The sequence below is a fragment of the Zeugodacus cucurbitae genome, chromosome 2 (assembly GCF_028554725.1).
Source record: "Zeugodacus cucurbitae isolate PBARC_wt_2022May chromosome 2, idZeuCucr1.2, whole genome shotgun sequence".
NCBI classification, from domain to species: Eukaryota; Metazoa; Arthropoda; class Insecta; order Diptera; family Tephritidae; genus Zeugodacus; species Zeugodacus cucurbitae.
In genome coordinates, this window is record NC_071667.1 from 41,555,957 (window position 1) to 41,580,281 (window position 24,325).

The 24,325-nt window shown below is 38.4% G+C and overlaps 2 protein-coding genes across 9 annotated transcripts in view; one reads left to right on the top strand and one right to left on the bottom strand.

Annotated features, from left to right (window-relative positions):
• LOC105220320 (cadherin-86C) overlaps positions 1-24,325 on the top strand; it is a 98,341-nt gene that overhangs the window by 51,268 nt on the left and 22,748 nt on the right. For 4 of the 8 annotated variants that reach the window (XM_054234178.1, XM_054234249.1, XM_054234112.1 and 1 more), the window contains 6 exons: positions 10,716-10,830; positions 15,026-15,218; positions 16,288-17,596; positions 17,647-17,795; positions 19,509-19,599; positions 22,985-23,184. In XM_054234178.1, coding sequence (XP_054090153.1) covers positions 10,716-10,830; positions 15,026-15,218; positions 16,288-17,596; positions 17,647-17,795; positions 19,509-19,599; positions 22,985-23,184 — 2,057 coding nt within the window. The remainder of the gene's footprint in view (positions 1-10,715; positions 10,831-15,025; positions 15,219-16,287; positions 17,597-17,646; positions 17,796-19,508; positions 19,600-22,984; positions 23,185-24,325) is intronic. The other 4 variants (XM_054234205.1, XM_054234145.1, XR_008471919.1 and 1 more) reach the window with 3 other exon arrangements.
• LOC128922741 (uncharacterized) lies at positions 3,894-8,738 on the bottom strand. Its single transcript, XM_054234352.1, has 2 exons — positions 8,565-8,738; positions 3,894-4,861 (listed from the first exon to the last, which is right to left on the bottom strand). The coding sequence occupies exon 2, from the start codon at positions 4,847-4,849 to the stop codon at positions 4,112-4,114; it is 738 nt and encodes a 245-aa protein (XP_054090327.1). The 5' UTR covers positions 4,850-4,861; positions 8,565-8,738; the 3' UTR covers positions 3,894-4,111.

Sequence of the window (24,325 nt, forward strand, 5' to 3'; positions counted from 1 at the left end):
AATGCGTCTCGCTTCCCTCTTCAGCTCTCGGTATCTTTCCCATCCCGCTCGTGTTGCGGTCGATCGCAACATTGCGAGGTAGGCAGTCTGTTTTCTCTCCACTGCGAGACGACAATCCTCATCATACCAGCTGTTTTTTTTGGCTTTTCCGAAAGCCAATGGTTTCGGTTGCAGCTGTACGTAAGGAGTTTGATATGCCGTCCCACAGCTCCCTTATACCGAGATGCTGATGAGTGCTCTCAGAGAGCAGGAGTGCAAGTCGAGTAGAAAATCGTTCGGCTGTCGGTTGTGATTGCAGCTTCTCGATGTCGAACCTTCCTTGTGTTTGTTGACGTGTGCGCTTTTCTACACAGAGGCGGGTGCGTATCTTAGCTGCTACAAGATAGTGGTCCGAGTCGATGTTGGGACCACGAAGCGTACGCACATCAAAAACACTGGAGACATGTCGTCCATCTATCACAACATGATCGATCTGGTTGCGAGTGATTCGATCCGGGGACAGCCAAGTAGCTTGATGGATTTTCTTATGCTGGAATCTAGTGCTACAGATGACCATATTTCGGGCCCCGGCGAAGTCGATCAGCCTCAGACCGTTTGGTGATGTTTCGTCATGGAGGCTGAATTTTCCGACTGTTGTGCCAAAGACACCTTCTTTACCCACCCTAGCGTTGAAATCGCCAAGCACGATTTTGACATCGTGGCGGGGGCAGCGCTCATAGGTACGTTCTAGGCGCTCATAGAAGGTATCTTTGGTCACATCGTCCTTCTCTTCCGTCGGGGCGTGGGCGCAAATCAGCGATATGTTGAAGAACCTCGCTTTGATGCGGATTGTGGCTAGACGTTCATCCACCGGAGTGAATGACAGGACTCGACGACGGAGTCTCTCTCCCACCACGAATCCCACACCGAATTTGCGCTCCTTTATATGGCCGCTGTAGTAGATGTCACAAGGACCCACCTTCTTCCGTCCTTGTCCCGTCCATCGCATTTCTTGGATTGCGGTGATGTCAGCCTTTACTCTTACGAGGACATCAACCAACTGGGCAGAGGCACCTTCCCAATTAAGGGTCCGGACATTCCAGGTGCATGCCCTTATGAGCAGGGATGGGCACCACCACAATCAACGATCATCACAAGATGAGATTGTGTTAGTGCGCTTACTGTGGTACCAAGCGAATCAGCGATCAAAAATATTCAGTCTGCTTGCAGAGGTTAAGCGAGCAGGTTTACGCCGCACGATTACACAATACGAATATGTGCACGTGCTAATGAATGTTAAAATTAATAATAATTTATATTTAATATAAATAATAGTATAATTTAGTGGTTTAATAATTTACAAAAGTAATTATGTGCTATTTTATAATGAAAAAATGTTTTAATTTCATACGTAAAATATATAACTTCGTCCGCAACGACCTACTCAGTCAACTGCTGATTGCAGACTGATTTTATCGTCGTTTATTTATCGTATTGTCCCATCGTAGGTGCTCGTTTTACGCTCTTCGCTTGTACGTGTTAGTGACAATCGGTGAGTGTACGTATACGATAACTTACGCTCTTTTAGCACCTGCTAAAACTTTGCCCATGCCTGCTGATGAGTCATCGAAGCGCTCAGCCGAACAGCAGAAAGGATCAGCAGAAGGAGAAAAAACAAACAAGTGCACAACAACAAATCTGCAAACACCAACTAGCAAGCAGGTACCAGCAAATGTTACACCGAAGGAAAACACAAAGCGAGGTGAGCATGTACTACAAAGAAAAGGACCATCTGTCCAGATTGGAATTGACCGCTACGTCAACATAAAAAGAAAGTCCTATCAAGACAGCGGTAAATTCCAACCCGCCTCGCTTAATACAAATAAGCCTGGAAATTTAAATGGCAACAGATTTGCCTTACTAAGCAATGGATTGGAAGACCATGCGAAGGGTACCACCACAGTCGTGAATGCCAAACCGCCGCCAATATATTTGCGTGAGCGCAGCTCGAATGCACTTGTTGATAAATTAAGTGAAGTTGTAGGTACTAATAATTTTCATATAGTGCCTTTGAAAAAAGGCAATATAGATGAACCTAAAATACAGTCATACACTGAGAAAAGTTTTATGGATATAGTGAAATTTTTGTCAAATAACAACAAAAATTATTATTCTTATCAACTGAAGAGCTCGAAAGGCCTAGTTGTTGTTGTAAAAGGCATTGAGTCTTCGGTAGAATCTAATGATATCAAAGAAGCCCTTGAAGAATGCGGCTTTGGAATTAAAAATGTGGTAAATATCTTCAATAGAAATAAAGTACCACAACCAATGTTTAAGATCGAATTGTTGCCAAACTCTAATCCATTAAAAACAATATATAACTTTAACACACCCAATATATAACTTTAAATATTTACTCCATCGTAGAATTACCGTTAAAGAACCTCATAAAAGAAATGGTTCGGTACAATGCACTAACTGCCAAGAGTATGTGCATACCAAATCTTATTGCACTCTACGCAGTGTGGTATGTGGTACTTCAAAATGTGCTCTTATAAAAGAGGATACAAATAAAAAATGCAGTAATTGTGGAGGAAATCACACTGCTAACTACAGGGGCTGCCCTGTATATAAAGACGAAAGCTGGTAATTCTAAGAATATCCTTGTCCAGGGAAGCTATGCAAATGTGGTAAAAGGCAACGCTGTGCAAATTCAACAACAGCAAAATCCACCAAATGGAGGTATTGAAAATATGATTCTAAATCTCAATGTATGACACAATTCATGTCTACCATGCAAAACATGATCCAAGATTTGATCAAATCTCAAAACCAAATGTTACAAACCTTATTATCTAAAAAATGAGTATGCTAAATATTTGTATATGGAATGCCAACGGTGTAAACCAACACAAACTGAAGTTAATACGATTTCTGACTGAAAAAAGCATAGATGTTATGCTACTGTCAGAAACTCATTTAACAAATAAAAACAATTTCTTTATACCGGGATATAGACTTTATGTTACAAATCATCCAGATGGAAAGGCGCACGGTGGTACAGCAGTATTGGTTAAAAATCGGCTAAACCACCATGCTTTAGAACCGCATGCTACAGCGCAGTTACAAGCTACAACAATATCATTGAAAAATCGAGGTTCTGATCTCAATCTGACGGCTATATACTCGTTTTAAAATTACAGACTGTGAATTTAAACACTTTTTTGGAACGCTAGGTCCAAGATTTCTAGCAGGTGGAGATTACAATGCAAAACACATGTACTGGGGCTCACGTCTTATTAATCCGAAAGGACGACAGCTGTACTACACTATTCTAAATAAGCACAATAACCTTGATATAATATCTCCTGGTAAGCCGACATACTGGCTCAGTGATAGAAACAAAATACCAGACTTAATAGATTTTGCTGTAGTCAAAAATATAGATAGATCGCTTATAACAGTAGATACATGTATTGACTTATGTTCTGATAATTATCCTGTACTTATAAAGTTATGCGAACAGCCCATGATAGTTGAGCCAAAAGTATCTGTTAGCTCAGTTGGTGGAGTACGGTGTGCTTCGTTTCGTATTTGTGGTTGGCCGTGGGAAAATAGAGGGCGCAATTTATTCCACACAAAGTAATCCAAAAAAAGAAGAACAAATTTTCTTATAATAATTATAATTTTATTTAATATATTGGAATTTCACTTACCACGTCTGGATCGGTTGAGATGTCGCAAAGGAAGTAGTTAAGAAAAAGCAAAAAGGCAAGAGCGCAACTTCAAATATTCGAATTAAGACTTCGAAAAAGCTTCGAAGTAGTGATCGCTCTTCCGACACAGACGTGGCAGTGAAATTAGGCGGGGGCGGCGTCAACATTCCGCCCGCCTTGCAGTATTACTGCATGCATTTCTTGCAGATGGGGTGGCCGACGAGACGAATCGAGTCTGGTTCGGTCCGGGAAATGCCGCTGAGACAAATGGAGTCTTAGACGGTCATTGCCATGCCACCAAACTGCGTAGAAATTACCACATTCCGAGGTCGGTGAGACGACTCGAGTCTGACTCGATCCTGGGTAAATGGTAAATGTCAGAGGCGTAGGTAGCCAGTGCATTTTATTGGGCCGTATTATACGACGCCGGATATTACATATCCCAGCGTCATGGCTCGCACTGTGATAAACCTGGTTGCAGTGCGTATCTTGATTAAGGCGGTCGGTGAAAGCGCTATTTTTTGCTGCCAAGGTAGTGTTGCGTGCCTATCCTTGATGATACGGCGTGCGTCTGCTTGACGTCGAGCACCTCGTAAACACCTTATCTTCGGACGGGGGTCCGGGTAATGTCGCTGAGACGAATCGAGTCTCAGTCGATCGTTATCATGCCGCCAATCCGAATAGAAGTTACCAGCACGCCGAAGTCGGCGAGACGAATCGAGTCTGGCTCGATCCTGGGCGTGTGGTATGCGGGAGAGGCATCGTTGATCAGAGCTTTCCCTTGGTTGCATGACTGATGACGTCGGTTGACATGGTTGAGAAGGTATCGAATCCGCCGTAGCGATGGTTTCCTCTTCCATTTCCGATGCCTCTAGCTCGACTTGTTGTGCCCATGTTAAGTCTACGACATCCTCGTCTAGTTCTTCAGCATCTGAACTAATGCCATGGAGCATTGTATGGTGAGGGCTGCCGCAATGTTTACAGCGTATTACACTGTCGCACTCAGCCTTTGAGTGGTTCGAGGCAAGGCAGTTGCTGCAGTAGCGGTATATTAAGGTTGTCCTCAGCCTAATTTCTGGGGACATCTGGCGAAATTTTGGGCACCAGCGAAGAAGGTGACTTTCTATGCATAAAGGGCAATTGATGGTCGTCATTTTGAATAATTTCTTGAATGAAAAGAAAATTATTAAGGTGTGAATGTATAGAAAAAGTTAACATTGATTGGGTAAAATGACATTTTTTGTGATAGGCTTACAAATTAAGCCGCGTTGTGTTTTGATGTCCACAACTCGAACTCGTTGGTCCATCCCTGGATATATTTTGGTGATCCTGCCCAATCTCCATTCATTTGGAGGTAAATTTTTATCACGAACTACCACTAGGTCGTTTACTTGGACGTTCTGTTGGGAATGTTTCCATTTCTTTCGTTTCTGTTTCAGTGCAATATGACGAGATGCTCCAAAAGTAGTTTCTGCTGGAATAACTTTGAATGGGAGTGAAACAATGTAACGCGCTTCGCTGTTTCTAATGGTTGTTTTTGAATATAACCTGTCACAATATTGTTCTTCTACAGTGAAAAATGGTTTTTTAGGTATTTCTTCTAGTTCCTGGAATTTGGAAAGCTGATTATCTAAAGATACCTCGTTGAAATATGTAACGTAAGTCGGTTTATTCTTTGTTTCTTCGGAGGGAACAGAACCTGTTAAAATCCAGCCGAACACTGTACGTTGGGCAATGAGGGAACCGAAGATCTTTGATTTTACCCCGTTTAATATGATTTTCGAGTAGATATCCCCTCCGATCAACAAGTCAACCTTTTGACTCGTATGGAAATTATTATCCGCTAAGGGGATATTGGGTAACCTTTTAACAATTGAAGGGTTGATTGATCTGGAAGGAAGCAGTCCAGTCAGTTTTGGTAGTACCAACGCTTCCGCTTCTAATTTTAAACCTTTGTTACGGGGCGAGCCAGTCGTGATTGGACATACCGTTTGAACTCGTCCCGACACGGTATTATTCAATCCCGAAACTCGTGCGCTGACCTTCCTGCTTGTCAGATTTAAGCGTTTCTGCAGACTGTTGGTAATGAAGGTTTCTTCAGATCCCGAATCGATCAGGGCTCTGACAGTGAAGGTGTTGTCGTTGTGACATATAGTCACCATAGCTGTACCTAAGAGCATGCTTTGACTGATCGGCACATTTGATACATTGGCCTTAATGGAGGCCATATGAGATTTAGTGGAAATCTCAGTAGGGTCTGTGCTGGAGGGTGACTGAGCTATTTCTTCACTCTGATCCCGGTGAATCATAGTGTGATGTCTCTGTTTGCATTTAGCACAATTGAACATGCATTTACAATCTTTGACTTCATGTGTGTCCGATAAACAGTTTAAGCAGACGTTCTGACCGCATTTAACCTTGCGTTAGGCTGCATCTCTATAAATCTTTGACAAGTTTTTAAAATGTGCGCTTGAGATGAGCAAAGTTTACATTTAAGACTGTTTGTCTTGACGTGATGGGAATTTATGGGTTTGGACCCTGTCCTTGATTGCAAGGTTGGTGTCCGACCTTCACCATCAGCCGACTTAACTTTGGGTGGAGTACTCGACTCGCCTTTGAGGTTTGATACTCTCTCTAGCGTTTTAACCCGTTTGGTTAGAAATTTGTCCAACTCAACCCATTTTGGGATCTCTGAATCCGAATCCAGAGATTGTTCCCAAAGCGACAGTGTATAGTCAGGCAATCGGATAGAACACAAATACGTAAATAAGGCATCCCAGCTATCTATATTGATGCCATGTATTTGTAAAGCTGAAATGCATCTATTTATCTCCCGCTGTAAATTTCTGAGTTCGGCCTCAGATTCAGTTGAAATGTGCGGAAGCTTGAATAATAAATTTAATTGTGTATTGACAAGAACTCGCTTGTTTTCATATCTACACAACAAATTATTCCAAGCCAATGCGAATCCATCATTCGTCAGAGGCGCTTTCGAAACGATAGCTTTCGCCTCACCTCGGGTTTTTTGATTCAGGTGGAATAACTTTTCGACTGGGGATAACCTCGAGTTGTTCCCATAAATTGCGGCAAATAGATCCCTAAATGAGGGCCATTGCAACACATCGCCATGAAATATTTCTGTATCACATGGCGGTAAGTTGAGGGAATACCTCACGGGTTCTGCCGTTTGTTGCAACCGTTCAGGTTGAATTATTGTAGATTTTGAACTTGGGCTTTGGTTGAACCCCGTGAGGTTGTGCATGTGTTCGCCCATCAAGGCCGCACAACACACATATGAGTGGTAACTGTTGGTATATTTAAGTTTTATGTCCTCAACTGTTTTTGTATCGGAAGCATCCACCTTTGGCAAACACAACTTGTATTCCGACTTTACCTCTGCCCACAGAGATTTCAGTTCGGCTTGTTGTACTTCAAGAGAGTAGGCACTTTGGTTGTTTGCAGTTGGAGCAAAAGACTCCTCAAACTCCAGTATAGCGTCTGCAGCTCTGATAAAGGCCTTGATGGATTCCATTGTATTTGACAATTTAACCGAAACTGCAAATATGTTGCGCAAAATCGTTTCTAAAACTTTAAAATTTGATTTAAATTTGAAAAAAATTGCAAATATGTTGCAATAAGTTTAAGAGTTACAGCACCAATCACGGAAAACTGCAAACTGAATTAACGCGTTGTTTAGTTGTGAAGCGTACAAATCTTTCGAAATAAAAAAAATATAAATTTAATAAAAGCCAAGTTCAAGTTTCGTGAAAATTTATTTTTCAAAGTGCTTGCTGGGTAATCGTACCAATGCACTTGCACGTCTAGTCTTCGAATAGATACACGAACAAAAATTGATATGTGCTAAGTCGTTGATATCAATGAGTTGCGCTCAAATTTGTTTGGAAAGTGCTTGCTGGGTAATCATCCCAATACACTTGCACGCCTAGTGTTCGTATAAATACACAAACAAAGATTGATGTGTGTTTAGTCACTCTTTATTTAAAGCAAATTACAAATAAAATTCACAAGTACTTATTTTAATTCTATCACTTGCACTTTGGCTTATGGGGTTATCTCCGCACTAATGCAATGTCCCTTTTGTTGCTGTCCTTTGGCTCTGCCTGCCTTTGCTGCTCTGCCTTTGCTGCCGGCCTTCTGTGATGGCTGCTGCGCTGCTTTGCCTTTGATTGCGTCGCTCACTTCAACGCTGTTTGGGCTATGTGCTTTTTGTTCTTTTTTTTGTTTTACTTTTCACTTATCACTCGCGTAACTACAGCTGCGGTATTGCTGCTTGCCTATATTGCTATTCGAACAATATGAAAAGGCAGATTTGAGCGACTAGACTCAAATTAACTACACAAAAGGACCGAGAGAGATTTGTAACGAGAGCGTTACTGCAGCTACTGTATTGCTGCTTGCCTTTATTGCTATTCGAGCAATATATGGAAAGGCAGAGTTGAGCGACTAGACTCAAATTAGCAAGACGAAAACCGAGAGAGATTTGTTGACGCTCCAGACGTTGTTTGGCGTCCAAGAAAATTAAATTTCGAATAACAGATATTGTTAGAATATATAAAGTGACTTAAATGACGAGTGCAAGGCGAGGTGTATTTATTGTTGTACTTAAACGAAGTACAATACAACCTGCAGTGTGCGAGTTTTTGTTGGTAGAGCGCCAAAAATAAGTTTCGGTCTCTACTTCACACCGCACAATTAGTTTTGTACATACATAAATTATGTACAAATTTACTAATTTATTGCCTTATAGCTTGCAGAGCACAAGTCCAAAATATGTTTGGCTGTAACCTTGCGTGTTACTAATTCAGGCGAATCAATGCACTTTTTACTTTAAAAAATTCAACTTGTTACCTGTTATCCGGCTCGAAGGACCAATGTTAGCTCAGTTGGTGGAGTACGGTGTGCTTCGTTTCGTATTTGTGGTTGGCCGTGGGAAAATAGAGGGCGCAATTTATTCCACACAAAGTATTCCAAAAAAAGAAGAACAAATTTTCTTATAATAATTATAATTTTATTTAATATATTGGAATTTCACTTACCACGTCTGGATCGGTTGAGATGTCGCAAAGGAAGTAGTTAAGAAAAAGCAAAAAGGCAAGAGCGCAACTTCAAATATTCGAATTAAGACTTCGAAAAAGCTTCGAAGTAGTGATCGCTCTTCCGACACAGACGTGGCAGTGAAATTAGGCGGGGGCGGCGTCAACAGTATCTCTAACATCTTTTAAAACTAACTGGTTGAAATATAGAAAATATATCAGTAGCCACATTAATATCGATTTAAAAATAAATACAGGAAGAGATATTGACAAAAGCATAATGGAATTCAATGATGTAATAACTAATGCAGCTGTCTTGGCAACACCTAAAAGAAACATTAAGGTTTTTAGAAACATATCTAATAATGATATAGAAAAGCTTGTAAATGAGAAAAGGCAAGTCAGACGTGAATGGCAGTTAAGTCGTTCCCCTTCAACTCTGCGCCAACTGAAATCGGCTGTACGTAAGTTAAAAAAAGCACTTAAACGCGATGAAGAATACAATACTGAAAATTATATAAAGCACCTGTGTCCAAATTCTAGCAAGAAAAACTCCCTTTGGAAAGCCCAAAAGTCTTTTAAGCCAACAGTAGATTCCAACATGCCTATAAGTTAAAGTATCAGATTTCATATCAGAAGAACGAGCAATAAGGGCTGGTGTACCTCAAGGCAGTGTATTAGGCCCTACTCTGTAAATAATATATACAGCAGACATTCCAATATTAGCTATTAACGTATTGACATCAACTTTTGCGGATGACACAGCCCTAATAAGCCGTAACAAATGCCCCATAAGAGCATCAAGAGTATTAGAAGAGCACTTAACTTGTGCCGAAGAATGGCTAGCCAACTGGCGTATAAATATTAACGAGCAAAAATGCAAGCATGTTACATTCTCGCTAAGATCGGAAACATGCCGGACAGTTAAAATAAACAATGTGCTAGTACCCCAAGCGAATGAAGTAACTTATCTTGGGATTCACCTGGATCGAAGGCTCACGTGGCGGAAACATATAGCGAGTAAAATAACATGCATGAAGTTAAAAGCAGCCAATTAAAATTGGCTTTTAAACAAAAATTCTAAACTTAGCCTAAACAACAAAGTCCTGTTATTCAATGCAATCATAAAGCCGATTTGGATGTATGGTATTCAACTGTGGGGTACGACCTGTGCAACCAACATTGATATAATTCTGAGATTCCAATCTAAAATGCTTAGAACAATCACGGGTTCACCATGGTACATCCGTAACGAAAATATCCATAAAGATCTTGATATTCCTATGGTAAAGAAGGAGATAGATGACAGTAGAAAGAAATATATTTCTAAACTTCGTGAACATCCAAACCCTTTGGCTAATGCTTTGGTACATTCCTACAATCACACACGTTTAAAAAGAAAAGATCTACCAGCCTATTAGAGAGCACCGTTCTACCAAAACAACTCAACCACATTCCTGAGCTTTTTAAGTTGTAAATAGATTTAAGATTTTATTACTTATTGTTAGGCTTTAAACAAAGCAGATTCAATAAATAAAGAAATATGTATAAAAAATATATATATATTTTATTGAAATATCGTCGATTGAATGAAAGAGTTGTTTTATTTTATAGTGAAAATGTTTTCTTTGTAAATCTTACTGAGATAGTAATGACACTAGGGCATCTAGCACTTGATCTAATTTAATTCACAAAGGAAATTTTCATCACTTTTTAAGTTCATATAATATTATATTTATATACATTATTTAAAATCAAATTAAATTTCCAAAACATTATCAAACCAAAAGAAAATTACGTAATTTTCGTAAAAAATTACGAGTTTTAATTCCTAAGTTCGGGTGTAACTGAACATTTTATACTCTCGTAATTTATTTATTTAATTTTATTAATATAACACATTAAGAATCGAGAAACCTTAATTAAATCTACATGGTTCTAACCAACTTATTTAACTATATTACAGATACTACAAGTGCATGCCGAAGATGGTGACAAAGGAAGTCCTCGTGAAGTTCGATATGGCCTTGTATCAGAAGGAAATCCATTTACTTCCTTTTTTGATATTAACGAGACTAGTGGTAAGAAGATAATAAGAATAATACAAACAAGTAAGGAAGAACTAAGCTCGAATGTAATCCAACACTCGCAATTTTTAAGGCGGGATATAATTGCTTCGCATGAATTGATTGCATTTCTTTTATGATATTATGTATGTATAGCCGGTTATAGCCGAATCGATGATAGCGCGCCACACCTCTCTTTCCCTCGCAGTTCGACGCCTTCGGTTCGGAGATTCCAAGTGTACCCAGGTCGCTCTCCACCTGGTCCCCCCAACGGAGTGGAGGCCTTCTCCTTCCTCCGGCGGGTACTGCATCGAACACTTTCAGAGCTGGAGTGTTTTCGTCCATTCGGACAATATGACCTAGCCAGCGTAGCCGCTGTCTTTTTATTCGCTGAACTAAGTCAATGTCGTCGTATAACTCGTACAGCTCATCGTTCCATCGTCTGCGGTATTCGCCGTTGCCAATGTTCTGAGGACCATAAATATTGTGCAAAATTTTCCCCTCGAAAACTCCTAGTGTCATCTCATCTGATGTTGATATAGTCCAAGCTTCTGCATCATAAAGCAGAACGGGAATGATAAGCGACTTGTATAGTTTCCATATCATCGTCGTATGCCAGCAGCTGTACACTCTTATAGAAGATTATACCTTCTCTATTTAGCTCTGCAGCTCGTATAATTTTTTCCAGCATGAAGTTAAAGAAGTTACACGATAGTGAGTCACCTTGTCTGAAACCTCGTTTGGTATCGAACGGCTCGGAGAGGTCCTTCCCAATCATGACGGAGCTTTTGGTGTTACTCAACGTCAACTTACACAGCCGTATTAGTTTTGCGGGGATACCAAATTCAGACATCGCGGCATAAAGGCCGCTATTTTCGTGCTGTCGAAAATCGACAAAAAGGTGGTGTGTGCCGATCCTCTTTTCACGGGTCTTCTCCAATATTTTTCGCATGGTGAATATCTGGTCAGTTGTGGATTTTCCAGGTCTAAAGCCACACTGATAAGGTCCAATCAGTTTGTTGACGGTGGGCTTTAGTCTTTCACACAGTACGCTCGATTGAACCTTATAGGCGATATTTAGGAGGCTTATCCCACGGTAATTGGCACAGATTGTGGGATCTCCCTTTTTATGGATTGGGCAGAGCACACTGAGATTCCAATCGTCAGGCATGCTTTCTTCTGACCATATTCTACAAAGATGCTGATGCATGCACCTTATCATTTCTTAGCCGCCGTATTTGAATAGCTCGGCCGGTAATCCATCGGCCCTCGCCGCTTTGTTGTTCTTCAAGCGGGTAATTGCTATTCGAATTTCTTCATGGTAGGGTAATGAAACATCTATTCCATCGTCATCGATTTGGGAATCGGGTTCGCCATCTCCTGGTGTTGTACGGTCTTGAAACCTTCTGTAAATCGCCTCATATTTTCATAAAATTGTTGAGCGTTACCCATGTCGCCCAGCTTTTCATGATTTTCATACTCACGCTTTTCGGCCTCTTTCTTTTTACCTCTGCAAATGCGTCTCGCTTCCCTCTTCAGTTCTCGACTGAACGTGTTGTGGTCGATTGCAACGTTGCGAGGTAGGCAGTCTGTTTTCTCTCCACTGCGGAATGGCAATTCTCATCGTACCAACGAGTTTTTTGTCGTTGCCGAAGACCAATTGTTTCGGCTGCAGCGGTATGCAGTGAGTTTGACATGCCGTTCCACAGCTCTCTTATATCGAGATGCTAATGAGTGCTCTCAGAGAGCAGGAGTGCAAGTCGAGTAGAAAATCGTTCGGCTGTCTGTTGTGATTGCAAATTTTCGACGTCAAACCTTCCTTGTGTTTGTTGACGGGAGATCTTTGATGCACTGTGGTGAGTGCGTATCTGTGCTGCTACTAGATAATGGTCCGAGTCAATATTTGGTCCTCGGAGCGTACGCACGTTTAAAACACAAGAGACATGCCTTCCGCCTATCACAACGTGATCGATTTGATTGCGCGTGTTTCGATCAGGGGACAGCCACGTTGCTTGATAAATTTTCTTGTGCTGGAATGAAGTACTACAGACAACTATATTTTGGGCCCCAGCGAAGTCGATCAGCTTCAAGCCATTTGGCGATGTTTCGTTATGGATGCTGAATTTTCCGACTGTTGTGCCAAAGACACCTCTTTTTACCTACCCTGGCGTTAAAATCGCCGAATTTTGGACATCGTGGCAGGGGCAGCGCTCATAGCTTCGTTCTAGGCGCTCATAGAAAGTATCTTTGGTCACATCGTCCTTCTCTTCCGTTGGAGCGTGGGCGCAAATAAGCGATATTTTAAAGAGCCTCGCTTGATATGCGGATTGTGGCTAGACGTTCATCCACCGGGGTGAATGCCAGAACTCGGTGACGGAGTCTCTCTCCCACCACAAATCCAACACCAAAATTGCGCTCCTTTATATGGCCGCTGTAGTAGATGTCGCAAGGACCCACCTTCTTCCGTAGTTGTCCCGTCCATCGCACTTCTTAAATGGCAGTGATATCAGCCTTTAGTCGTATGAAGACATTAACCAGCTGGTCAGAGGCACCTTCCCAATTAAGGGTCCGGACATTCCAGGTGCATCCCTTAAATCATTATCCTTAAACGTTTGCAGTTTTCGTCATCAAAAAGGAGGTGTCTCATCCGAGGCTTTCTTCGATTTTTCATTGGTATTTCGTTTTTATGTGGTGAGTCCCAAACCCTACACACAACCCCAGAAGCGGGTTCGCCTTCTCACTTTAGCTCACCTTCAAACGGATGTTTGTTAGCTACCCAGAGGATACTTGGTCTAAAACCGGAAATCGTGAGCTGCTTGAATCATGTAGAGAAGAATCGTTTCTAATAATAATAATAATATGACATATATGTGTACATACATATGGACAATCATAAATCCTTGTAGATTCATCTAAAATCAATCTGGTAGGAAATATTAGTTTTATAAATAGTTTATCTTGGGCCGGATCCAAGCTTGTCTCTTTTTTACAAAAATTAACAAAATTGTGGCCTCGGGGATTTTTTTCCAGATTTTCCGGAAAAAATAAACAGTTTCACACAAGCGTGTTGGAGTGCCGGACCACTCTTTGTTCTTTGTTGAGTAACTCGAAAAGTATTTATCAGATCAATTTTCAGAGAATAATTTTAAGATATTACACTTAACGAAAATGCGAAAAACAAAAAAATTATTTTTTTAAAATCTACATCTAACCCTTAAGAGGTTATGTGAGTTTCAGGGGTTAGAAACATGAGTATTTTTACTTTTTTTAATATAACAATCATTTAAACTAAACTGCATATCAATGATATATATTTATGCAGTATTTTGTGAACTTTTTATTTTCAAATACCGAAAGCTTAGCCGTTGATACCTCATCTCCCATGTCATGTTCTTGCCGTGGACAGGATAACTCATTATTTGTTCATCCAAATCAACAAACCAAGAAATATGTCGATAGTGCATTAATAACTCTTGTTAATGAACAAGAAAAATAAGAAATAATGAAATTCGAATTTTCGACAGGTTTGAACAAAAAAAAAAATAACTTTTGTGGTCAAATTCGTTCAAAAAATTAGTTGTAATAAAGATGTGTAGAAAATTTTAATAGAATTGCTTCAAAACTTTTCGACAAATTGTGTCCACTGGCTTCGAAATATGAGTTAAACCCGTGACGTGATGGGCGAATCTTCCTAAGTGTCTACCTCTTGAAATTTTACTCGGTTCGATTTGATAATTTTGGATAATATTTTAATATTGCACTATTTCATTCACTAGGTGGTCCAATTAAGTGTTATTCCTGTAATTGAACAAACTGTTCATTTAAACGGGACTGTTTTAATTGAACAAATTGTTCAAATAAGCGAGTATCTGTTAATTGATTCCCAGTTTAATTGAACGAAATTTTCGATATGTGATTAAGCGAAAAATACTAGAATGTGTTCCATAGAAGATAGTCGATTTAGGGTAGTTATTAACCTTATCCTTGTTATAGTTAAATTTAAAGATTATCCCTATTCACCTACTACTTGGCTTATACTGAGTTTAATAAAAATATACAAGATAGCAAGTTATCTTTTGCACGGTCAAATGGACTGACAGACCTCTGGAAGTGTGCCGTATCAGGCTGATTGATATGTATATATTGTAACTATATATCTGTCTGCGTCCCTAATAACATTATTTAAATTTATATAATTAATGTTGTTTAGGTGAAATATTTTTGATGCGACCGCTGGAAGAAATTGCAGCTATAACTCACGTGGGAGATCCAGTTTTACTCACAGTGATTGCTGAAGAAGTTAAAGTTGGACGAGAAGAACCCCCAGCCATGGCTTCAACCGTACAATTGGCATTATTTTTACCAGAACGGACAAATTCTGCACCTTATTTCGAGAATGATCAGTAAGTATAAACACATACATATGTATATATGATAAACGTTTTAACAAACATTAAATTGATACACACAGCGAGTATATTTAAAATAGACAATGGTTCAGTACCAAACATTTATGATATCAATCCATACCCGCACTAATATAATGGATATATTACTTAATACTGTGCTTAAATCTAAAGATTATTACTCTCAACTTATTCTATAACTTGTATATTCTCTCAGTTTCCTTACAATTGCCACTATTACGGCTTAGAACCAAACATAGCATTGAGGTTCTGAAATTCGGTCTTATCGATCACAACTCAATCCGTTAAAAAATTTGCAGTTGAAGTTTTTTCTTAAATATATAGACAATAAACACAATTACTACACAACAACAGTTTGACATACTGATTGAAGAAATATCCCCAATCTGGACGAGGAGACCCAAATCGGAAGCAGCAAAAACTGATGGTTTGTACCGTGTATGTAAAGGGTTTTACAATAAGACGCTACAAAATATAATTGAAATAAAACAAAAAATGTTTGGGATATAAATGAAATTATTTATTCCTGTACATTTGATGCCATTATGAATGGATCCCGATTTCTTTTAGATGGCCATCACGAGCACGCTTGCAGAAGTCCAAACGCTGAACCCAATTTTCGACGGTTTTCAAACATAAATCGGCCGATACTGCTGCAATTTCCCGTTCGATATTCGTACGAAGTTCATTAATCGTCGCTGGCTTGTTGGCATAGACAATAGACTTGACGTAGCCCCACAGGAAATAGTCTAACAGCGTTAAATCGCACGCGGCATCGAAGCGGCCAATTGACTGGGCCATTTCGTTCAACAAACTTGCTTTTCAATAAATCGATTGCGATATTCGCTGTGTGTAACTTATGCAATGCGTCTGGTTGATCTTCACTCCAAAGACGTCAATTTTATTTGTTCACGTATTGTTTGTAAGACGATTTGTTGCCAAAAAAAGTAAGGAAGGGCTAAGTTCGGTTGTGACCGAACATTTTATACTCTCGCAATTTTTATAAGTTTTATAAGTTACCTTTATATTTCGTACAATTTTCCAGCTATGTTTCAAGAATTGATGAAAACACCCCGCAAGGTACTGCTCTTACATTTGTCGATCCATATTTGTCACGTGTTTATGACGATGATACCGGTAAAAATGGAGTATTTTCATTGACATTACTCAATAATAACGGTACATTTGAAATTTCGCCGAATGTTGCTGAACGAAGTACTTCATTCCTCATTCGCGTACGAGATAATATTCTTTTAGATTATGAAGAACGCCATTCTGTGCAATTTCAAATATTAGCTCAAGAATTGGGACCAACTACAAACCTTTCAACCACTGTCAACGTTACAGTGTATATAAATGATGTTAATGATAATCCGCCCATATTTGAACAGTCTATGTATACTGTAGAGCTGCCAGAAAATATGACTGCCGGAACTAAAATTGTATCGGTTAAAGCTACCGATATAGACTCGGCTGGTTTAGGTGGACGTGTACGATACACAGCGATTTTGGGCTATTTAAACACCTCATTAAATTTAAACGCAGACTCAGGACTAATTACAGTTTCCACTGATAATCACGGATTCGATCGTGAAGTAATGCCCGAATATCATTTATACGTAGAAGCCCGCGACAATGACGGCACGGGTAATCGTGCTCAAGTGCCATTAATTATAAAAATCATAGATGTCAATGATGAAACTCCTATTTTTGAGAAAGAGCTGTACGAATTCATACTATCTCCAAACTTAAAAAGCTTCACCTCTGTAGCCACTGTACATGCCATAGATAAGGATGCAACATCGCCAAACAACGAAATTCGCTATGAATTAGTTAACGGAAATTACGAAAATACATTTGCTTTGGACAAAATAACTGGTGAACTCACTGTACGAGAAAGAATCACATTGCGATCGAAAGCACGAAGAAGGCGCGAAACAATATCTCAGATTGATGAGGACATGTTTTTGTTAATAGCGCGAGCATATGATTTAGGAGTACCTGTGCGATTCAGCACTACTGCCATTCGTATATATCCACCAGAAAGTCGAACACGTACTGTGACCTTTGTGGTGCCAGGTGAAAGTCCTAATAAAGAGAAAACAGAAGAAACACTTTCTACTATAACGGGAGGAAAAGTTATAATACATGATATTAGACCTTTACAACCGGACGAACCAGGTGCCAAAACAATTACCGGAGGAAACACGGATGCAATGAAAAGAAGTGTTGTAACAGCAACGGTTCTATATGATAGCACTTCGGTTGTAGATATATCCCAGATACAGCAGCGTTTATCACAGCACAATAGTTCATATGCCATAATGAACGGAAGTGACACAGCAGCAACAGACGTAAGTATTCAATTATTTGCAAAAGATATTTAGTTAATAAATTTAAATAGCACTTGACTCCTTCACAGACTCTCTACAAAGCAGAAAATAAATTGCTGTTCTGGTTGCTCATATTTTTAGCAACATTAGTTGCATTGACAATTCTAATACTACTATTATGTTGCATTTGCTCATGGTGCCCTTTATATGGAACTGCAAGGTAAATAATAATAGCACTACACTCCCATGTACATATATACACATATTGGCATGAATTCATACAAATATCTTGTATTCCAATTCCCCAAATTAACAATATAGTTATTCTATGTTAAAATTAAAAAAAATATTTTAGCTCGGTTTCTCAATTTTTAAAACAAAACTTTTAAAACCACAATAATGCTTACTTCCCAAAACGCTATTCTGAATTCCCTAAAATTCGCAGCTTCTAACAAAAATCGATTACACGGATTAAAATTCCATATCCACATCAATTATAATGATTTTGTTCCTTAATTTGAATCGGTCAATATCATCATTGAAAGAAATTATTTCTATTTAGTTAATTGAAATCCTATAGTTCAATAATCTAACTTAGCTTTTCCTGACTTGTTTTATATATATGTTTTACTAGCAGAGCCGACCACACGTTTTTGTGGCTAAGGTATACATTAAATTAATAAATATTTCAGTATAGTGAAAAAATTCTTATGCATAAAGACGAAAACGTTATAGCCGGTAAATTTTAATATTATTGACATACATTATTTTAGATTTTTTTTAATCGAATATGTAAGTATGCAGCAAATGAGCAAATTTCATAGTTGGCTCAATCTTGTCTTCGGTGACGATATTGATTACCTTCTTCACAGCCAGTCTTGTTCTATTGCAAAGTCGAGGTTGATTTATGTTACGCAGCATGATGACAGCTTTTAATTGCAAAGTGAGTGGTGGATGGCTTTTAATTGCAAAGTGAGTGGTGATAGTTTGACAACTTTTGTTTTTCATTTTTTTTTTTTAATTTTTTTTCTGAACCATCAACATCTCAAGAATATTGTGTTAAAGTTTTAGGTCATTCGGAGAAAAACTAACGAAGTTACAGCAGGTTGAATAACGGTACCTCCAGCTATCTGCGCTGAGTGTACAAAACTTTGAATCGATTTTCCCAAATATGTCATTTTTAAAGTCGGTGACCAGTCTACAGAAAAAACGAAATATTCTACATATATATATCTATCGAATGACGTCGAGTTTTTCCAAAAATTTTAATTACTAACAATTTTACAACAACAAATAGGTAGATTTTTTCGTCTAAAATCGTTATTTTGGCTTGAAAATGGTACCAAAAATTGAAAAAATAAAAAAAACTCGACGTTAATTGAAAGATAAACTAATAAACTAAAGAAAGCATTTTGATTTTTTGGTTTCGGATGATCCAGTGATGCTGTAGGCTGGTCCCCGCCCAACAATTTTTTTTCGAGGTGCCTGCAGAGATCGACGATAAATCCGTTATTCCTCGCTATTTTTCGATAAAACTTTTTTTTAAGTATCCTTCAAATGTTGTACTTTCATATAATAATAAGTAAAATAAACCTACAGCAATAATTTTTTCTAAAAAAATTCATGAAAAAAGGTCTTTTTTGACTAAACAAACCTTATCAAACCGAATCATTTTTATATTATAGATAGTTAATGAGTATTGAGGTTTATATTTATATTTTATATAAGACTTAAACAAATTTTGAATTTCAAAATAGTATAATCGAGCTAAAAATGTATATATAATCAGTTGAATTATACAATATTTTTCGAAGTAGCCCATAAAGAGTGAACTTTCTAGTATCATATTTATTATATGTACATATGTATATATGCTAACTTTATGTACATTTAGCCTTAAGTCTTTCTATATTTCTTTCTTTTTCTATTGTAGCAAGAGAATAGTTAATATCATTAAAACTGAAGACGATGTTCACCTAGTGCATAGGGAAATGGCAAATGGAAAACAAGCAAAATCTGTTCAGGTAGATTTTGAATTTGTAAAATTTCTATGTATTCCTTTGCAAGTAGATTCATATCTTTTAGCACAAAAAAGGATCTGTAAAATACATCTAATTTTCCTTTACATATTGAATTACTAAATTTTGGTTGATGATTGAGTATGCAAAATTTTAAGTTTTTCATTTTTTGTTTCCTTATTCAAAGGTAGTAGTCACTTATGTATGAGCAATACTTATTTTTTTATTTTTTTTTTTCATTTGGATTTTATAAAAAATCAAGATTATCTGTATGAATACTAACCAGAGTTGCCTCTATTTCACTGTGCGTTATGAGCTACACGAAGTGCTTGTAAAAAAGAAACATCCAAACAAACATCTATCTCGGTATTAGTGGCGAGAGGCTTATTAAATCGGCGAAACTTATTGTTTGCGACACAGAAAGATATGTATGTATTCTGCTTTTAAATTGGTCGTGACAGCGTTTTTTGCCAGTCCCTAAAAATTCTCAATATTTCCCCTATTTTGGAAGTAAACACCAGATTCGAACTATATACATATCTGCTGGACTAAAATCTGAATTCCTTTGGGGGGTGGGCTTTCAGTGGCACTTCCATACCTTAAACTTCTATAACTAGAATTTCTCCATAACTCAAACTCTTGAATTGGCAATATAAGTAAAATTTCATATACATTTCCTTCTATAAATCGATCATTTCAACTAGGCAGAATATTCCCTATATTCATATGGAGGCGAACAAAAAATATGATTTCATAAATCATGTAATACTATGTTTACATATAACGAGATTATCTCCATTTACGAGCTTAACTCGATAATCTGTAATTAAGAAACGAGATTTCCCATACAAAATTGTTCCCTGGATAATCCTAGATTATAAAATTATCTCGTTTTATACAACTAGATTTTCGGTGTTATTCCTAGGTTTATCGATAATTTTGCAAAGAACAGGAGAAATGTCAAATGAAAATGTAAACAACAATGGCCGACAGCGAGAGAAATATGTGTAATACAACAACAAATGCAACACATTTGACAATTGATAATCTCATTTGGCTATATGTAAACGATTAGATCGATGACGATGGAATAGATGTTCCATTACCCGACCATGAAGAAATTTGAATAGCAATTACCCGTTTGAAGAACAACAAAGCGGCGGGGGCCGATGGATTACCGGCCGAGCTATTCAAATAGGGCGGCGAAGAACTGATAAGGTGCATGCATCAGCTTCTTTGTAGAATATGGTCGGAAGAAAGCATGCTTGACGATTGGAATCTTAGTGTGCTCTGCCCAATCCATAAAAAGGGAGACCCCACAATCTGCGCCAACTACCGTGGTATAAGTCTCCTCAATATCGCATATAAGGTTTTGTCGAGCGTATTGTGTGAAAGACTAAAGCCCACCGTCAACGAACTGATTGGACCTTATCAGTGTGGCTTTAGACCTGGAAAATACATATATACTACAATGGACCAGATATTCACCATGCGCCAAATCTTGGAAAAGACCCGAGAGAGAAGAATCGATACTCACCATCTTTTTATCGATTTTAAAGCTGCCTTCGATAGCACGAAAAGGAGCTGCCTTTATGCCGCGATGTCTGAATTTGGTATCCCTGCAAAACTAATACGGCTATGTAAGCTGACGTTGAGCAACACCAAAAGCTCCGTCAGGATCGGGAAGGACCTCTCCGTATCGTGCGACTTCTTCAATCTATTGCTGGAAAAAATAATACGAGCTGCAGAACTAAATAGAGAGGGTACAATCTTCTACAAGAGTGTACAGCTACTGGCGTATGCCGATGATATTGATATCATCGGAAGCAACAACCGCGCCGTTTGTTCTGCGTTTTCCAGACTAGATAAAGAAGCGAAGCGTATGGGTCTGGTGGTGAATGAGGACAAGACGAAATATCTCCTGTCATCAAACAAACAGTCAGCGCACTCGCGTCTTGGCTCCCTCGTCACTGTTGACAGTCATAACTTTGAAGTTGTAGATAATTTCGTTTATCTGGGAACCAGCATTAACAACACCAACAATGTCAGCCTTGAAATCCAACGCAGAATCACTCTTGCCAACAGGTGCTACTTTGGACTGAGTAGGCAATTGAAAAGTAAAGTCCTCTCTCGACGAACCAAAATCAAACTCTATAAGTCGCTCATTATTCAAGTCCTGATGTATGGCGCTGAAGCGTGGACGATGACAACATCCGATGAGACGACTCTTGGGGTTTTCGAGAGAAAGGTTTTGCGCAAGATTTATGGTCCTCTAAACATTGGCAACGGCGAATACCGCAGACGATGGAACGATGAGCTGTACGATTTATACGACGACATTGACATAGTTCAGCGAATAAAAAGACAGCGGCTTCGCTGGCTAGGTCATGTTGTACGGATGGAAGAAAACACTCCAGCTCTGAAAGTATTCGATGCAGTACCCGCTGGAGGAAGCCGCGGAAGAGGACGACCTCCACTCCGGTGGAAAGACCAAGTGCAAAGTGACCTGGCTTCACTTGGTGTTTCCAGTTGGCGCCAAAAAGCAAAAAGGAGGAATGAGTGGCGCGCTCTGGTGGATTCGGCTATAATCGCTTAAAGCGGTTCCTACGCCAAATATATATATATATATATAAACGATTAGATTATTGAACGAGCTTAGAACGAGATTATTTTCATATGTAAACATACTATAACAAAGGCAGACGTTAAGAGCTAAACAGTAGCAAACTGCAACAAACAAAATTACAGTATACATGTTTTAATGTACGTACATAAAACTTTTAGCGCAGTAAATAAATAAAACTGTGTATAAATCTATATTTTACAGCATTTTGGAAAATTTAATGTTTTAATGATACATTTTATTACCCGAAGTCTCTCTAACTCGAAGTTTTTTTGTGGGATTATGGGGATTCGAGTTAGAGAAGTTCCACTGTATAATCTTATCTGCAAATACCATAATTAGGCAAAGCAGCGCGAAATTATTTAATTCTTTTTTAAAGACAAATGAATGTTGTTTCGTTTTTATCATCTTTTAAAAGGTTTGACGACCCTTAAATTGCCGCATTTTTTCAGTAAATATTTTGTTCGTTCGATAACTTCAACTTTAGCTCACATTCCCATCAGCAACCTATCATACCATCAAAACACTGCATTCTATGTAACACCAACTGAAATTGCAACAATCTTTAAAGCAATCCAAATATTCATATGAACTTGATAATCGTTGTGCTTACTACTATTATTTTTATAGTGTACCTTACTCGTCAAGTTGATTATGTATTCATATAAACAGTGCATTTAAAGCACAAATAAATACAAATACGTATATTATTATTTAGAATATATACACGGATGTTTGACTTGGAGTAATTTAGAAAATTTGTAACAGGTCGCCGAATGGATGGGACGCCGAGAGGCCTGGTCCGCTGAGAAGCCAACAGATTCGCGAACGAAGTCAACACGCTGGGAGTTCCACAATGGACGTGAGCAGTTTAACGAAAACGTAGGTTTACAGGCAGCAGTGAACACCAATGAAGAAAACCATCGTATGAATTCAGCGGAAGAGCAGCGAAGGCATGTGAAAATAAAGTAAGTAAAAAGATAAGTAGGTATAGTGGATGAATGGATGTCTGACGACGCACATCGGCTTTTAGGAGGCATATTGTGACAAGGCTTAAAAAACTATAAAATACAAACCAAAATTTGTTATAGCCCTTTCACACAGGATCTAATTCATCAATCCGGCCTCTGCTCGATTAAAACGATGATTAAGATCGATTTACTACACAAAATAAAAATCTACATTAATTTTTTATTGGATTTTAATCGACTTGAAAATGAAACACAACTCTGCGACAAAGACCGTATTTGTAATTATGTATACGTTCTTTGTCTGTGAGTTGTTGTTCACGCTACACGACGATAGATGTCGCTGCTAAAAATGTAATCATCTGATGGAACTTACCAATATTATGATAAGTTAAAACAAGAATGTATAACAGCTGATCGGTTATCGATGGCCGGCAGTGTGAAGGGCAAAAAAGGGGTTTTCAATAAAAAATTTTATTGATCAATTAATTTGGCTGTGTGAAAACGCTATAAAACATATACATTTACTGTGAAACCTCCCACAACCGGAAACTGACGATTCCACAATTTATATGGGGCAGTTACAATAATTCGTTTGTGTACATACACTATGTCAAGAATGATTTCACACATGGCAAATAGACGCCTTTGCATTGCAACAGACGCACCCCGAATAGGTTTTTATATCTCGCAGACCAATAAAGCTTTATAAAACAAACTTTCTGATACTCCACTACACACCATGAATAGATAGTTGAAACCGAATAATAACCACGACCAGCTCCCATACAAAGATTATGTTGAAAATTACTAAAAGTTCGTTAACTCACTAACGAAAAACATTAGAAACACTAAATTTTACAGAAGAAATAGCAGAAGGAAGTTGCACTCAGATTTTTTTACAAAATGGAAAATGGGCGTGGCGTCGACCACTTATAGGTCAAAAACAATATCTCAGAAACTAATCGACCGATTTCAATAACATTTGGTTTATAATATTTTCTTGATGCTCTGATAACACGTGTGGAAAATGAAATCGGTTCACAACCACGACTACTTCCCATAGAATGTTGGTGATGAAAATGAGTGAAATCGGTTCAGGAATTACCTCAGCCCTTATATACTATATATTGGGACTTTA